General features: G+C 44.4%; 1 protein-coding gene across 4 annotated transcripts in view; it reads left to right on the forward strand.

The window, feature by feature from the left end:
• The window catches only part of kirrel1b (kirre like nephrin family adhesion molecule 1b), a 114489-nt gene that overhangs the window by 55340 nt on the left and 41345 nt on the right, over window positions 1-17804 (forward strand). For all 4 annotated transcript variants that reach the window (XM_054743047.2, XM_054743056.2, XM_054743064.2 and 1 more), the window contains exon 2: window positions 16631-16780. In XM_054743047.2, coding sequence (XP_054599022.1) covers window positions 16631-16780 — 150 coding nt within the window. The remainder of the gene's footprint in view (window positions 1-16630; window positions 16781-17804) is intronic.

Genomic DNA, 17804 nt, shown 5'->3' on the forward strand with positions numbered 1-17804 from the left:
CAAAGTATTAATAAGACAGCATATTTTTATACAAATGTTATATTTGATTTAAATTTTGATAAAAATGCAAAGAAAATAGTGATTTGCTGGTATAATGTGTGCATGTGCTTGTGAACGTTTCTGTGTTTTTCACCATTACCATGCTAGTAACGTCCCTTGAGTAGGCACGTGCATGCTTCCATGCATTCATGCTTGTGTGTGTGCATGCGTTACTGCGTGCGTTTGTGTGCATGTGTGCGTTCATGCATGTGAAGTTTGTGTGTGTGTGTGTGTGTGTGTGTGTGTGTGTGTGTGTGTGTGTGTGTGTGTGTGTGTGCGCGCGTGTGCAATTATTATCAATAGCTGCCTGGTTTGTTCAGCTTCTGCTCTGCGGTCGTCGTCCTGCAGCTCCTCTGAGCTGCTGAAAGTGTTTGTGGGAGGAAATGAAAGCAGCACTGGGCGATGAGGGAACTCTGGGAAATCATGGAGCTTGTGTTTACAACAAGCAAAGTGGGACGCACAGAGACGATCTTTGTGTACGTCCCTGTGTGTCGGACTTGCTCACTCCATCTCCGTCTTTCTCTCTCTCTGTCTGATCTCATGTATGTCTGTCAGTTAAACGCTGGATGCTTTGGAGGCACAAATGTTGAATGAATTATATTTGAAAACATCGAGTAAACCAGGCAGCTGTGAATGTTGCTTTGAAGGAAAGATGCATTTTCCTCTTGTGGCCAGTCAGAAAGCAGAGAGTTGCTGGTTACTGACCTTTGTTTTTGTATGACTGTAGGGACACGGAGCGTTGTACTGCAACAAGAAACGACCCTTCTATGGTTATCTTGTTGCAGGAATTATCATGAACATATAACTGTGATCACTAGATGCATATTGACAAAATGTTTGAAATAAATTAAATAAATGTGACAAGATGAAGACATCATTTAAGCTTTCTCTGCACGTTGGTGCTCTGGATCTGATCTGGCCTCAATAATTCATCCCTCCTGTCTTTGCTGTCATTTGGTGACGTTCTTTCATGCCGGCACCTTCTTCTCACTTTTCCCTCAGACAGACTGAAAAAACAACCACGGTGTGTTTTATGTGCAGCAAGTTGAAACACGAGGTCATACCTTTTCAGATACATTTCTGAGTTTTATTTTCAAGAAATAATTTGTTTAAATTGTTTCTTTTATTTTGATAGGCACCAGACCCCGCGGCCCTAGCCTGGCCAGTCATGCCAGTGCTTCCTTATGGGAAGCAAAGGGCACTGTCCTCTGTGTAGAATAGACTGAGGGCGAGTCTGGCAGGCCAAGCTACCGCGACCCTGCGTTGAAAAGCGGGTGCAGAAAATAGATGGATGTTTCTTATTTTTACTTTGAATACTTAATATTTATTAAGTTGCACTCTGGGGAATAAAAGCTCTGGTGCACTCGTTTTAGCTTGGAGAATTAAGCCAGATGTGAAAGTAGCTTCAAACAGCAGAATTTGGAGACTTATTTCCTGATATTTGGAAATTTCGCCTCTAATTGGCTAACAGCAACATGACTCTACCACTGACCGTTTGTTCTGCAACGTTAATGTTTTATCTCCACAAATAACACAAACGTGAAGGAGTTCTGCCGTGTGGTGCAGTTGCCAATGCTAACATTAGCTTCTACTAGCCAAGTCATTCTCTGGTGTCTTCCGGATGCTAAACCAACAACAAAATATGGGTGAGTCCATGAGGACAGTGTGACGCAGATCTGTCAGGCTTTTCTAATCCTGGAATTTCACCGTCATACTTTCTCAGCGTGAGAGTGTGTGAAGACAATCGAATAGAATAGAATAGACTTTATTGATCCTACAGTGGGGAAATTCACTTGTTACAGCAGCACAAACACTTTGAAAAGTTTGAAGAAAAACAATAACAAGATTACAGGTAAACACACAAAGGCAATAGCTAATATTGTACCCTTCAACCACTAAAAAAACAAAAATGGAACTTGGGATCCAGAACTATGCTGCACACTGTAAGGGACACAGACATACGATGTAAATCTGGTATTGCACAACAATTGAAGAAGAAGAATAAAATATCATTTCTATAGCGCCTCTCAAGATAAAAATCACGAGGCGCTTCACAAAAACAAAAAAATGTAAAAATATAAAAAACAATTTAGAAAATGGTTAAAAATATATTTAAAATAAGCACATAATAGACAACTGTGATTAAAAAACAAAATTTTAAGAAAGAGAGAGTGAGTAGGAAAGAGGAAAATCAGTGGATCCTGAGGAAGGTGAAATAGGTGGGGAGAGCAGAATAAAGAGAGAGTGGTGAAGAAGGCCAGCTTGAACAAGTGAGTCTTCAGCTGCTTTTTGAAGGAGACCACTGAGTCCACTGATCTCAGGCTCAGGGGGAGAGAGTTCCAGAGTCTGGGGGCCACAGCAGCAAATGATATGTCACCTTTGGTCTTTAGCCTGGTGCGCTGCACAACCAGTAGGCTTTGGTCACTGGACCTCAGGGACCTGCTGGGGGTGTAGGGACTAAGAAGATCACCAATGTAAGATGGTGCTTGTCCATGTAAGGCCCTATAGACCAGAACCAGGATCTTGAAATGAACCCTGAAGTTGACTGGCAGCCAATGAAGCTGGAGGAGAAGTGGGGGGATGTGGGTGTGTTTGGAGGACTTGGTCAGAAGCCGAGCACAGGCATTCTGAACCACCTGTAGACGGTCCAGGGAGGTTCTGCTCAGACACGTGAAAAGAGAGTTACAGTAGTCTAAGCGTGAGGAGATGAAGGTGTGGATAACTGTCTCAAGTTCAGAGCGGGACAGAATGGGACTCAGCTTAGCAACGTTCCTGAGATGGAAGAAGGAAGAGCGAACAAGAGAACTGACATGAGAATCCAGGGTGAGAGCTGGGTCAAAGGTCACGCCAAGATTCCTGACGGAAGATTTGGTGTGAGAAGCAAGCTGACCAAGAGAGTCTCTTACTTTGGGAACCAGTTCGTCTGGGGCACAGATGAGGATCTCAGTCTTATCTTCATTCAGCTGTAGAAAGCTCCTAGCCATCCAGGCTTTGATAGAGTCTAAGCAGGTGTGCAACAGCTGCAGCTTAGACATCTCCTGGGGCTTAAAGGAGATGTACAGTTGGATGTCATCTGCATAAAGATGGCAGGAGATTCCTTTGAAGGAGCTCAGGGTGTGCTGAAGAGGGAGCAGATAGAAGAGGAAGAGCAGAGGCCCCAGCACAGAACCTTGTGGGACACCATGGGTAAGGGAGGTGGTGGAGGACCTAAACTTGGAGACAGCCACAGAAAATGAGTGCTCAGAAAGATAAGAGGAGAACCACTCCAGAGCAGTTCCTGATAGGCCTACCCAGTCTCTCAGCCTCTCGAGTAGCAGGTGATGGTCAACAGTGTCAAAGGCTGCAGTCAGGCCCAGCAGGACCAGAACAGAACAGTCCCCTGCATCACTGTGAGTCAGAAGGTCATTAGAGACCCTACGAAGAGCTGTTTCAGTAGAATGAGCTCTACGAAAAACTGACTGGAAACGGTCATAGATGTTATGTTCATGAAGAGCAGCTGTGAGTTGTTAAGCCACAACCTTTTCCAAGATCTTGGGGATGAACGGAAGTTTAGAGATGGGTCTGAAGCTGCTATGGAGAGAGGGGTCAAGACTCGGTTTTTCAAGAAGCAGGTGGATTACAGCATTCTTAAAGTAAGCAGGGACCTGACCAAATACCAGAGAAGCATTAATTATAGAGAGCACGATGGGACCGATGGACTGAAAAGCACTTTTAAACAAAGATGAGGGTAAGATGTGGAGAGGGCATGCAGAGGTCTTCATAGAGTTAACTAGTTTGGTAAACTCAGGCAAAGAAACAGGAGCAAAGCTATCTAGGATGATGGGCCTGGTTGGAGTCGGGAGAGGCAGCGATAAGGCTGAAGGAGAGATGCTAGATCTAACCTTATTGACTTTGTCCACAAAGAAAGACAGAAAGTTCTCACAGTCTGTAACAGAGTGGATGGAGGCTGTAGGAGAGGCAGGAGAGACGATGCTGCTGATGGTGTTAAACAGCACCTTGGGGTTCCCTTTGCTCTGGGACACCAGCTTGGAAATATAGGAAACCCCATAACCCTAGCATCTCTGACTGCAGCATTAAAGGATGTCAGAAGATCCTTTAGGTGCAGCAGATGGACGTGGAGATGGGTTTTCTTCCACAAACGCTCAATTTTTCTGCATTGTCACTTCAGGCTGCGAAGGCTGTCATTAAACCAAGAAGTAGGGTTCACTGCAGGAACTGATCTGGTTCTGACAGGACAGATGTTGTCCAGAATGGAGAAGCAGTGCTCGTTAAACTGAGAAGTTAAGGCTTCTGGGTCATTATCAGAAGAACAGGGTGGATCAAAAGCAGCAGAAAAATTGCTAGCCGTGCTCTCATTAAGAAAACGAGAACTAACCACACGGTGAGCAGGAGGTGGGGATGCAGAAACTGACATGTTAAAGAAAATGCAATGGTGATCTGAAACATAAACGTCCTCAGGACAAACACTATCAGCATTTAGACCCAGGTTAAAACAAGGTCCAGAGTGTGCCCCCTGGTGTGTGTGGGGCCAGAAACATGCTGGGTAAAGCTGAAGGAGTCAATAAGGCTGGAGAAATTCATGGCAAAGTGATCAGAGGGATCATCAATGTGGATGTTAAAATCACCAACAATCACCAGTCTGGACAGCTTCACAGTGGAGTATAGAAAGTCACTAAACTCCTGAAGAAAAGGACTGTTTGGACCAGATGGACGATAAACCACAGCACAGTAGAACGGGTCCTTACGCCCAACTTTAATCAGCTGCAGTTCAAAGGAAGCAAAGTGACCAGAGGTTGTAGAGCTACATGGAAGATGGTCTCTGAAAACAACAGCTAGGCCTCCACAACAGAGTGATAAAAGCATTTTACCAGCTGTGAATTAACTCCAAAGACCCTTCTTATACTAAGCATTTTCAAACTTTCAAACTGTATGCAAACATATTTATTTAACAAATAAATTACATATATAAAATCTATCACATAGATAACACAAAATGTCTTCCAGTTACTTGTTGGACTTTTCTGTAGATGCACCTATAATTTATTGTTTTCTTTGTTATAAAAGTGACATAAAGCTGATTCTCTGTGTTAAAAATCTGAATCAGTTTTCTGACTGCTTTTGTAATCAATAAACATTAAAAACAAAGTCTTCTAGTTATTATTTTTGCCTTTTTTCTGGTTTGGTGTTGTCTTTCTCTTTGCCTAACACTGTCTGACAGATGAACACCTTCTTCTTCCCCACACTTTGCCCTTTGCTTCCTTTTCAGAAATGGCAAATATATGCACATGACATACAGCACACAAAAACAGCAGAAATCCAAGCAGGCATGCGTGTAAACACGGACAATGCTCCCATGCACCCACACAGCCACAGCGTGCCCTCTCCTGCTTGAGCGTGATTGGTGAAATGGGAGCGAGCTGTTGCCCAGAGGCAGAGCTGCAGCATGAATGCAGGAGTGGGTCTGCATGGCACCAATTGGGATGGGGAGTCAAAGGATAAGTGCTTCAGGGTTTGAAGGTTTGCAGTTTAGGATTTCAAACCGACTGCTCATTTGGTTGTAGCTTTGGTTGTGTTTGGCCTCTGGCAGCCTTACTGGAGGTCTGCTGTGAGGAAACAGACTTCATGTCTAATAAGATGAGAAGACGTTGTGACTCAGGTCCTTCTGATTCAAATTTAACTTTTCTGATTAACAAATAAGCTCATATTCCAGCTAAGTCATTGCACAAACTTGGACTGGATTGATCATTGGTGTCAGGACAACAACGGAAGTAATTCCTGACAGCTGCACTTGGCTGCTTTCCTTTTCCTCTCACTTCTTTGAACCATTCAAAAATGTGTTGCAACATAGAAGTCACCTGAAAGATAGCGCCTGTGTAGCTGTGGCAAAGACAAGTGCTAATGGGTCGGTGGCAAGCCATAAGGGGCTATCAGTCATAAAGGAATTAATAAAGGGTTGGAGTCAGATTTTCCTGAGTCTGTTTTACAACAACAACAACAACAAAAACACAAGAAAGGAATGTTTATTTATTGTTGCCAGTTATAAATTCACACTTTTTTACTTCCTCTTTCACAAATTATGAAGAAAATGTCTGGAAAACATACAAATCCTTGAAATAAAATAACCCTGTAGCCACAGCAGGTACAAATGAGCTAACACTGATGACCAGTAAGGCACAGCAGAGCATTATGGGATGGATGTAATTGTGTTTTTTTTACCCTTCAAGAGTGAAAGCTGAAACTCTTGACTTGATGAGATGACTGGTGAGCACAGTCAATCAGTTTTTGCCTCTGGATGTTTACTTTCTTCAGTAGATGTTAAAATCTTCCAGAACAGCTATTCTCTACCGTTTATAAGGTGTCCATTATATTCCATTTACAGCTTTATTTTAGTGTGCAGTAAGCAGGCTGCTACTGCAAAGATGATTCTGCAAAACACACTTGAGCTTTCTTTATGTTTGGCAAGTAATACATTTTATCTGTGCAATAAATTTACTTTATGAGAATCAGACACAAGTCTGCAAGCTGCTTGAGCTGCAGAGTCTTGACTAACTCAGCTTTTTTAATGGCATGGATTGGTTTTAGGTCAAACTTACCTACTCAAAACGAAGTTTACATAACAAAAAGCAGACTTTTGTTTTAAAATTAATCTATTTTTGACTCTCTATACAGTGACATTGACTCAGAAGACATACTGGATACAAAATCATTAATTATGATTAATTAATTAGGAAATAATAATGCTGTAAAAAACATTGGGGGGCAAAAAAGTTTAGCAGCATTATATATATATATATATAACCCATGCATGCATGAGCAGAACATGCTAACTCCAAGTGCAAAGGCCACAGCCGGAAGTCAAACCTGCAATCTTCTTGCTGCAAGTCACCACCATGCAGCCCAGTGGTTAAAAATATATATTAGAAATATTGTAAAACAGAAAATGATTTCAATAAGTGTATTTCTGGAGGGGTGTGATTGGGAGGAACGGCCCGCCTGATCTGAATTTGAGTGGTGTTTCGTTATTGGACTTCTGTGCAAGCCGCAGTTTGGCCATAACGAACACCATGTTCGAACATAAGGATGCCCATCGGTACACTTGGTACCAGGGCAGCCTAGGTCGCAGGTCGATGATAGACTTTGTAGTCGTATCATCTGACCTGCGGCCGTATGTTTTGGACACCCGAGTGAAGAGAGGAGCGGAGCTGTCTACTGATCACCACCTGGTGGTGAGTTGGATCAGATGGCAGGGGAAGATGCCGCTTAGACCTGGCAGACCCAAACGCATAGTGAGGGTCTGCTGGGAATGCCTGGCAGAAGAACCTGTCAAGACGGTCTTCAACTCCCACCTCCGGCAGAGCTTTGACCACGTCCCGAGAGCATTGGGGGACATTGACTCCGAGTGGGCCTTGTCCCACTCTGCGATTACTGAAGCGGCTGTTGCTAGCTGTGGTCGCAAGGTGGCCGGTGCTAGTTGTGGTGGCAACCCCCGTACCCGCTGGTGGATACCAGAGGTTCGGGGAGCCGTCAGGCTGAAGAAGGAGGCCAACAGGGCGTGGCTGGTCTGTGGGTCTCCAGAGGCAGCAGACAGGTACCGGATAGCCAAGCGGGGTGCAGTAGTGGCAGTTGCCGAGGCAAAATCTCGGGTGTGGGAGGAGTTTGGTGAGGCCATGGAGAAAGACAATCGATCGGCTCCAAAGAGGTTCTGGCAAACTGTCCGGCGCCTCATGAAAGGGAGGCAGCAACTCGCTCACACTGTTTACAGTGGGGATGGGGAGCTGCTGACGTCAACTGGGGCTATAGTCGGACGGTGGAAGGAATACTTTGAGGAGCTCCTCAATCCCACCTACGCGTATTCCGAGGAGGAACCAGAGCCGGGAGACCTGGGGATGGACTGTCCAATCTCTGGGCCAGAAGATGCTGAGGTAGTCAAACAACCACACAGCGGCGGAGCCCCGGGGGCGGATGAGATTTGCCCCGGGTATCTCAGGGCTGTCATGGCTGACACGTCTCTGCAACATTGTGTGGTCATCGGTGGCAGTTCCTGTGGAGTTGCAGACCAGGGTGGTGGTCCCCATCTTTAAGATGGGTGACCTGAAGGTGTGTTCCAACTATAGGGGGTTTACACTCCTCAGCCTCCCTGGAATGGTCTACTCCAAGGTATTGGAGAGGAGGGTCCGATCGATAGTTGAATCTCAGATTGAGGAGGAGCAATGTGGTTTTCGTCCTGGCCGTGGAACTGTGGACCAGCTCTATACCCTTGCAAGGGTGATGGAGGGGGCATGGGAGTTTGCCCAACCAATCCCTATGTGCTTTGTGGATTTGGAGAAGGCTTATGACCGTGTCTCCAGGGGCACCCTGTGGGAGACGCTCCAGGAGTATGGGGAGGGTGGCTTTCTGTTAAGGGCCATTCAGTCCCTTTACCAGAGGAGCGTGAGTTTGGTCCGCATAGCCGGTAGTAAGTCGGACCTGTTCCCGGTGAGGGTTGGACTCCGCCAGGGCTGCCCTTTGTCACCGGTTCTGTTCATTACCTTTATGGACAGAATTTCTAGGCGCAGCCGTGGTGTGGAGTGTGTCGAGTTTGGTGGCAGGAGAATCTCGTCTCTGCTTTTTGCAGATGATGTGGTCCTCCTAGCTTCATCCAGCTCTGACCTTCAGCTCTTGCTGGGTAGGTTCGCAGCCGAGTGTGAAGCGGCTGGAATGAGGATCAGCACCTCCAAATCTGAGACCATGGTTCTCGACCGGAAATGGGTGGCTTGCCAACTCCGGGTCAGAAGAGAGGTCCTACCTCAAGTGGAGGAGTTTAAGTATCTTGGGGTCTTGTTCACGAGTGAGGGTAGGATCAGGAGATCAACAGGCGGATTGGTTCAGCATCTGCAGTGATGCGAACGCTGAGCCAGAAAACTAGGCTCTCAATTTACCAGTCGATCTATGTCCCAATCCTCACCAATGGTCATGAGCTTTGGGTAAGGACCGAAAGAACGAGATCACGGATACAAGCGGCCGAAATGAGTTTCGTAGGGTGGCTGGGCTCAGTCTTAGAGATAGGGTGAGGAGCTCGGACTTCCGGGAGGGACTCGGAGTAGAACCGCTGCTCCTCCTGATCGAAAGGAGTCCGTTGAGGTGGTTTGGGCATCTGGTCAGGATGCCTCCTGGACGCCTCCCTGAGGAGGTGTTTCGGGCATGTCCTGCCGGCAGGAGGCCCCCGGCTCGACCCAGGACACGTTGGAGAGGTTACATCTCCAATCTGGTCCGGGAACACCTTGGGGTCCTGCCGGAGGAGCTGGTGGAGGTGGCCGGGGTGAGGACGGTCTGGAGCTCCCTAGTTGGGATGCTGCCCCCGCGACCCGGACCCGGATAAGCGGAGGAAGACGAGAGACGAGAGATATTTCTTTTGTCAATTATATTGAGATTGTTTGGAGAGAAAATCGGAATAATTTCTCAGCCATAGCCTAACCTTTTGTCGTCTTAACCTAAGAAAGCACTTTTAATGCTAGAGGCTGATGAAAACTTAACTAATAGCTAATTATTAAATAACAGAAAGGGCTTCTTTGATCCCTTTAACACCCCCTAAAGACATCTTCATATGAGCGCATGGTTATAAAAATCACTCTGCAGAGTTTGCTGCATGTATAGAAATCACACAAAAAGGACACCTAAAAATGCCGTCCAAGAGCTTTTTCCAGCATGTCAAAAACAATTATACCATAGGAACATTAGTGCATTAAAGACCGACAATATGAACAACAGGACATGCAAAAAAGGGTCATTAAGCTCAATTAGTAAAATATGTCTCTCATTAACAGTCTGTTAAATTCATTGTGTGGATTTAAATAAATTTTTATGAGACATTTTTGTTCAATTTCAGGATGCTACATTGTACGCTTAATATTAATGCTTCATAATATATTTATTCCAACATGCAACATTACATTTGATCCATTAGACATCTCACTTTAGAATGTTTGACAGGAGTGGACATTTAGCAAAGCTCAAGGAGATAATGTGTTTAAAATCTGTCAATTTTTAATAGTTTTTATTAATTTGTAACCATATTAGCTGTTAAGCTTCACGGCTTAATGAAACATTGTAGGAAAGCTCGTCTTCCCCAAGTCTGGGTATTCACAATTCTCTTCATACATAATGCAATATTCTGGACCTTATGCAGTGCAATTAGACGTGTACTTCCTGCTTAAGTACGGATTGATAGGGATGGTTTGACATCAGTGGACATTTAGCAAAGCTCAGCCTGTGGAGGAGGGAAATGGAGATCCAAAATGAAGACGGGTGGTGAGAGTTATGGAGGGAGATGTGATTAGGCGCTCTGGCTTTTGTTGTGAAGCTGTGCCTATTGTATCACCGGGTCATTATGTGATGAGAGTGGGAGAGGAGGAGAACATCATCCCTCAGGGTGATGATGTCGTGATGTAAAGGTGAAGAATAGGATGGAAAGGAGGAGACCAAAACAGCCTGAAAGGGAGCTAGAAAACAGTGTGATGGAAAGTGAATTACAGAAACATAGGTAGGAAATACGGCTGGAGAAAAGGAAGAGAGAAAAGAGCAAAGATGTAAGGACAAAATGGGAATGAAAAGTAACTAACACAGAGCTGTTTCTTGCTTCTCTGTCCTATTGGTTGAAAGTGGAATTACAACAGTTTTTAGCAACCCTGCTACAGCCTGCTGTAGCTAGCACTAGCAACAAGCTAACGCTAATATGAGCCAACTAATACTAAAATAAACCACTCAAAGTGAAATGATCCACATTACTGGACAAATAAATATGATTACTTACTCACAAGTCCAGTAGCAACAAAGTCAGGTCACGATTTTGTAGACTGCTTTAGCTCCCTCATGGGGCGACGGTGGCACAGGAGTCAAGTGCTCGCCCCGTAATCGGAAGGTTGCAGGTTCGAGCCCCGCTCAGTCTGTCGCTGTCGTTGTGTCCTTGGGCAAGACACTTAACCCACGTTGACTGCTAGTGGTGGTCGGAGGGACTGGTGGCGCCAGTGCTCGGCAGCTTCGCCTCTGTCAGTGCGCCCCAGGGCAGCTGTGGCTACATCGTAGCTCATCCCCACCAGGGTGTGAATGTGTGTGTGAATGAGTGAATGACTGACTGTGTTGTAAAGCGCCTTGAGGGGTTCCATGACTCTAGAAGGCGCTATATCAAATACAGGCCATTTTACCATTTACCCTCAAAGTAGTCTAAGCCACGCCGAAGTGTACTCTGGTTTTAGCTTCCAGACTCCGCCATGATGCCAACAACAAAGCAAACTTCTTCTTGTGCTTTTTATTGATGATCAGCAGACAAAAAATGCTAGCTGCTAGCATTACAGCTAACAGCCGTTAACTCATTCACTGCCAGCCGTTTCCTGATCAGAAAAGCCCTTTGCTGCCAGGGTTTTTCAGCGTTTTTACTGTTTTTGAAGAGTTACAGAACGTTGCGCGCTATGACGATGTCAATGCCAAAACTAACAAAACAAAGAGTAAACTCAGGAGGAAGAATCTGCACGTTTCTAGTGTTATCCTTTCTTTAGTAATCCGTTGTTGATTTGTGATCAGCATAAGCATAAGCTTTTCTGGTTTGCGCCTCACTTTTTTTACAGCAGCAGCCCAAAACAATCTCCTAACACAAGGATTTTCTGCTTCCTGATCACGTGACGTGTGACGTACGCGGATAAAGATCAGCTTCAGAGCTGGGATGTTTGTTCTCACGGTTCCGATGACTTTAGTCATCACTGGCATTGAACGGTTGGATTTAAAATGACGACTTTTGTTGTCAATGGTAGTTAATGAGTTAAGCAGGTAAAGAACGCCCCCATAGGGCACCTACCCGCTCCGGCAGAGGGCTGCAGAGTGGTGTCATATAGAGCTCCGGACCCCACGTGACTCTCAGTTAGTGGACGCCATTTTGGCATGCAAAAAAAGGTAAACAAACACGGATGTAACCATGAACATGAACGGGATCCGCTTGGATTTTACTTCGTCGGAGTTTACTTCACACTTTAAAACAGAAGAAATCGTTTTATATAGCCAGAAATTAAATAGACTAAACATCTCCGACCCTTACCGTGCCCCTGGGATACTTTTTAAAAACGCCAGAAGCTGTCGGAGCGGCCTTCTTACCGGCTCAACACCGGACCTGACCGGGGAACCCCTTGGGATTCCCCCGGCCGGAGGAGCTGGGGAGAAGGTCTGGGACCCTCGACTCTACTGCCCGCTCCGACGCCAGAAGCTGTCGGAGCGGACTTCTTACCGGCACAACACCGGACCGACCGGGGAACCCCTTGGGATTTACCCGGAGGAGCTGGCTCCGGCGGCTGGGGAGAGGGAAGTCACGCTACTGCCCCCGCAACCCGACTCCGGATACGCGGATGAAAATGGATGGATGGACGGACAAATAACAGATTTACACGTAAGTAGTCTCGGTGAGACAGATAATAGCAATCCAAAGTGCTTTTTATGTGTGATCTGATCAACCATTGCTTAAAAATTAAATACAGCTTAGCCGGTTAATTGCTGTGATCATAAAACACGGAAACGGCAGCACGCAGAACTCACGAGGCAACGTTTTACGTGATGTTTACTTGTTGCTATGAGTAATAAGACAGAAAAAGCCACGCCAAAATAAGTTTAGGAAGCCCACTAAGAATCATAATAAAAGCATTTAAAATAAATACCATACACAGTTGAGGAAACGTTGGTTTAAATACCTGATATGAAGCGGTCGCTGCATAAGCGAAAACCTTTACTCTCGGGATCCCACAGTTTCATTTTCGCCCGGTCACTAGCGCGTTTTATTACAATGATCCAACGTTTGTGGCGCTCCGGATCCTGGGGAATCCTGTAGAAGGCTCATTCCTTATGTCGTCCGCGTCTGTTCTGCATCCTGGGGCACAACAGGAATCTACCATATTTCCCGTTTGATTGAGTTTTCTGACAATAACAAATAGTCCAGCTGCCGGCTTCTGCATGCCAATATGGCGCCGTTTCGATTTGAACTGTTGCATGCCGGGAGAAGTGACGTCAACTCCCGGAGCTCTATATGAAACTGATCAAGTTTCTGACTTTACAATCACTGAGATCAATGTTAAAGCTCTAGCTTAAAGTTTAAAAGACCATTTAATTTTATTTGAACGGGTTAGAATTCCTCCTAGGTTGCATGTTGTTCACTGCTTTTCAAGCCTGCGATGCCTTGCCTCTGTCAGTGTGCCCCAGGGCAGCTGTGGCTATACTGTAGCTCATCACCATCAGTGTGTGAATGTATGTTTGAATGGATGAATGATACACTGTAGTGTAAAGCTCTTTGGAGTTCTCTGACTCTAAAAGGTGCTATACAAGTGCGGGTCGTTTATCATTTATGCCGATTTAAACTACCTCAGCTTCTACCGGATCAAATTTGTTGCTCATTATATGTAAAACTGACTGAGTTTTGTTATGCTTGTGCTGGTGGTGGCTACATTGAAAGGGACAAAAGTACATCAGTTAAACATGTTAAATCCAATGATTTTTTTAGAGATGTTTTGCTAAAAGTAAAAAATTATAAATAAAGACATTAATGAAATATCTCTGGCAAGAGAGGCAAAAAGAGATCAGCAATCAGAGAGGAGTTTGTAAAGAGAAGCAACTGTGTGTGTGTGTGTGTGTGTGTGTGTGTGTGTGTGTGTGTGTGTGTGTGTGTGTGTGTGTGTGTGTGTGTGTGTGTGTGTGTGTGTGTGTGTGTGTGTGTGTGTGTGTGTGTGTGTGTGTGTGTGTGTGTGTTAGGGGGGTATCGAGGGTGGGTATCCCGTAGGGTTAATTACATCTCTGTTCTTTGTCAGTGTGGCTCTCTCCTCTGCGAACTGAGTCACTGCTGCAGGCTGACAGGCCACACACACACACACACACACACACACACACGCGCGCGCGCACACACAAACATGCACACACTCACATGATGATATACTCACAGCAAACCCACACGTTAACTCTCATACATGACGACACAGAGGAACGTTGGCTTTCTCCTTGTTTTTGTCTGTGCTTCTCTTCCTGAAACAGACAGTAAACACACTGCGGTGTTCCCCTGGAGAGGATGTGTTGTTCTGAGCCGTTATACATGAAGACGAAGGCACGCAATTGTAATAGCTGCTAATTTTGCATAAATCATGCATAACATGGCCCACATATAAATCACTCGTGTCAGCAGGAAATCAGTTTCCACCAATTCCTTCTTCGTCTTCTCCACGGGGAGCAAGAGCAGATTTACTTTTCATTGTTTTGTTTAATCTGTTATTGTTCTCTTTGACTTTGGGAGATGAAAGGAAAACATTCAAGGAAAACAAAAAGTATAAGCTCATTTATCAAAGATCAGGTGGTTTTTCTGCAGGTTTTTGATTCTGCTGGATAAAGACAAGCACTTGTCCACGACACCAACATGAGGACCTTTGTTGTCCTCCCCCACGGGGGTTAACTAACAAAAATCACCCTGAGGGCAGATGTCTAATAGTTCAGGAGGTCATAAAAGAACCTACAGTGGAACTTCTGAGATAAAGGTCCCTCTCAGATGTTAATGACATCATCAGGAGAAAACGGAATTACAACACCGTGTGTGGCGGGAAGACAAAGACCTCCGAGGATCTGATCTCCACAAAGGAACATCCTCGTCTGTCTGCACTTTAATAAAGCTGAAATGTTTCAAACGAACACATTTCTGCCCAAATTTGAATAAAAAAGTTGGAAAAACAAAGTATTACAGCACCTAAACTCCACAATAAAACACGTAAGTGGCAGTTTTATGGTTTGGGACATTTGTTCCAAACATTTCTAAAGAAGAAGAGGTTGCATCTGTTCATTACAGAGGCTGAGTCATGAAGTGGTTCATCAACTTAGAGTAGAAAACTTCACTTGGCTTCAAAAAGAAGGTATAACGGTACAAATGATATTTGGGTTCACACCGTTCCAGACTAACCCAGTAAGTATGAATAGTTTTACCAATAATGAATAATCTTTAGTTACCGTATACATGTATTTATTTTTCTGATTTAAGCCATAGAAATCTTTTACACAAGGCATTATGGGTAATATAGATATTTGAATTGTAATAGATGCTAGATTTTGGTTTGTTTCTTTAAAATCTCAAAATAAATAATTTTATTCTTAAAATAAAACTTCTTAGTTTTCAACAGCAACAAAAAGGGAGATTTAAAGAAGGTTTTCTGTGAATCTGTTGTCAGCTCACAGTCATCGCAGTTGTCCTCTGGAGTCAGAATTCAGAAGGAAAGATGAAAAAACATCAAAGACCTCCTTGTGAAGTGTGGAGATTCCTGCCCTCTATAAACGAGGAGCCTTTCACACACGTGACCAGACAAGTGTAATCCTCCTGACAAATCAGTAAATCTCCCTGTTGTTTGCACCTTTGTGGTTAAATCCCACTGAGACGCGTCCCAGAGAGCCTCGGCCCGCTTTATTAACCAGTTTTGCCTTAATTAGCTAATAGGATTGTTTCAACCATGATCCAAGAACAGAATAGCCCACAGGAAGACAAATACCAACTCTGTAAGAGTGTGTGTTGCACTCGCACCGTCTGCCTGCACAAACTGAGTTAGTCTTTGAAATGTGTGTGTGTTTCTGTGCACAAGTGCATACATTTGCTGTGATTGATTGCCACGTTTCTGCGTGCACGCTGTTGTGCTCATGCACGTGCATGCACATTTGTAATCTAAGGCAGCACAGCCTCCCTCTGCGCCTTAATTAACGAGCTTTCTTGCAAGACTTTCTCTGGAATATGAAACCATTTTACCTGATGATGCAAACGGCTGAAAACACTGGCTGGGTTTCTGCCTCGCCTCCTCACCTAACGCTTTCTTTTATGCGAGAGCATTAACGGATTCCAGCGCTACACTTGTAGTTTTTATATCTGTATATTTTAGCGGAGCTGCAATTGCCAACCGACTTATCTTGCTGCAGGAAATATGTGTGTGTGTAAGCAGAATCTTTGTACAGTGTGATGAAAAAGCTGTATCACAGCTTGGCAGTGACGTTCTTGCAGCACGAGAGCTGGCATACACACACACACACACACACACACACACACACACACACACACACACACACACACACACACACACACACACACACACACACACACACACACACACACAAACACTTGTGCACACATTTTTTAAGCCTTAGAAAGTCCAGGGAAAAGCTTGAAAAATGGGTATGAAAGAGACAAAACAGAAGACATATGAATGACAAACATGCACATTTGAGCTTGAAATGCTATCCAAAAATATAAAAGCTCAAATTTAATGTTTTACATCTGAAAACTTTTTTCTTTCCTTCTTTTTCAGTTAATAAATGCAGATATTTCATTCTCCACATCACAATGCACTCGTAGTCAAAGCACATACTAAAAAAAAAGACTATAAAACACCATATAGTCAATACAAGCTCAACAAATTATCCAAACTGCCTCCGTATGGACAAGCATGAGTCAATAAGACTGGAGAGGCCCTGTGTAGCTCGATGCAGCGTAATAAAAGATGGCAGCTCACGGTCAGATTGCAATGAAAGGAACCTAAAATTGATTTTCCTTCCTGTCCTTCTGTTGCAGTGTGGTGCGTGCGTTTCTCCCAGGAGCCTGCAGACCAGTCTGTGGTGCTGGGGGAACGGGTGGTGCTGTCCTGCGTCGTCTTCAACTACACCGGCATCGTACAGTGGACCAAGGACGGGCTGGCCCTGGGTAGTGGAGAGGGTCTCAAAGGTGAGGGAAAAGAATTCAATTCAATTCAATTCAAGTTTATTTATATAGCGCCAAATCACGACAAGAGTCATCTCAAGGCACTTCACATAATAAACATTCCAATCCAGGTCAGTTCATTAAGCGAATCAGAAAAAATGTTTCTTATATAAGGAACCCAGCAAATTGCACCAAGTCACTGACTAGTGTCAGTGACTATACAGCAATCCTCATACTGGCTCAGTATAAGCAGCCATTCGCCACGACTCACTGGGGATCGAGAAGACAAAGCAGACACACACACACACACACACACACACACACACACACACACACACACACACACACACACACACACACACACACACACACACACACACCAAGCAATGTGTCTATGGTTACATTGTGATTTCTTAAGAAGAGAAATCCGGTCTTACAAGGAGAAATAAGAAAACCTACAGCATGACCCAGCTGCAGGCATCAAAGTGAAGCAGAGAGGCGAAATAGCTCTGATGTGGTTTTGCTTCAGTTTTCACAGAAAGAAGCCTGACGAAAGCTTTTATGGTTGAAAAGTTATGGATTTCTTTGGAAATGAACAGTGAGTGACAATCTGGGCAAATGAACCCAGTGTATCTTGCTGAATTAGAGAAAATCCCTCACTCTGCTGACAAAAGCACACACACACATATTTACGTTTAAAGCCGACACGCACATCTGGGCGGACTTATTGAATGCCTGTTCCCTTTCAGAGATGGGTAGAACATTGCATGCAACCCAAAGTGAGTCAAGGGGTGTAATCTTAGCAGATGAATGATTATTTTAAATGATGAACAGAGAGTCTGAGATGCAAAGTAGAAGATTTAGAAAACAAGAGAAGAAGAAGAAAACTGTTGTTTACCAAATGAATGAAAAAAATAATCACATTTGCTCACTGAGTAGTGCCACAGTTGTCCTAAAACTGCAGCTTTTAGCCAAATTATGGTTTTTCCCCATGTGCTGTGAGTTTGGTACGATGTAGCACATTGTTTAAAAATGTTTATGTTTAGAT

This window comes from Nothobranchius furzeri, chromosome 11 (assembly GCF_043380555.1).
Source record: "Nothobranchius furzeri strain GRZ-AD chromosome 11, NfurGRZ-RIMD1, whole genome shotgun sequence".
Taxonomy (NCBI): Eukaryota; Metazoa; Chordata; class Actinopteri; order Cyprinodontiformes; family Nothobranchiidae; genus Nothobranchius; species Nothobranchius furzeri.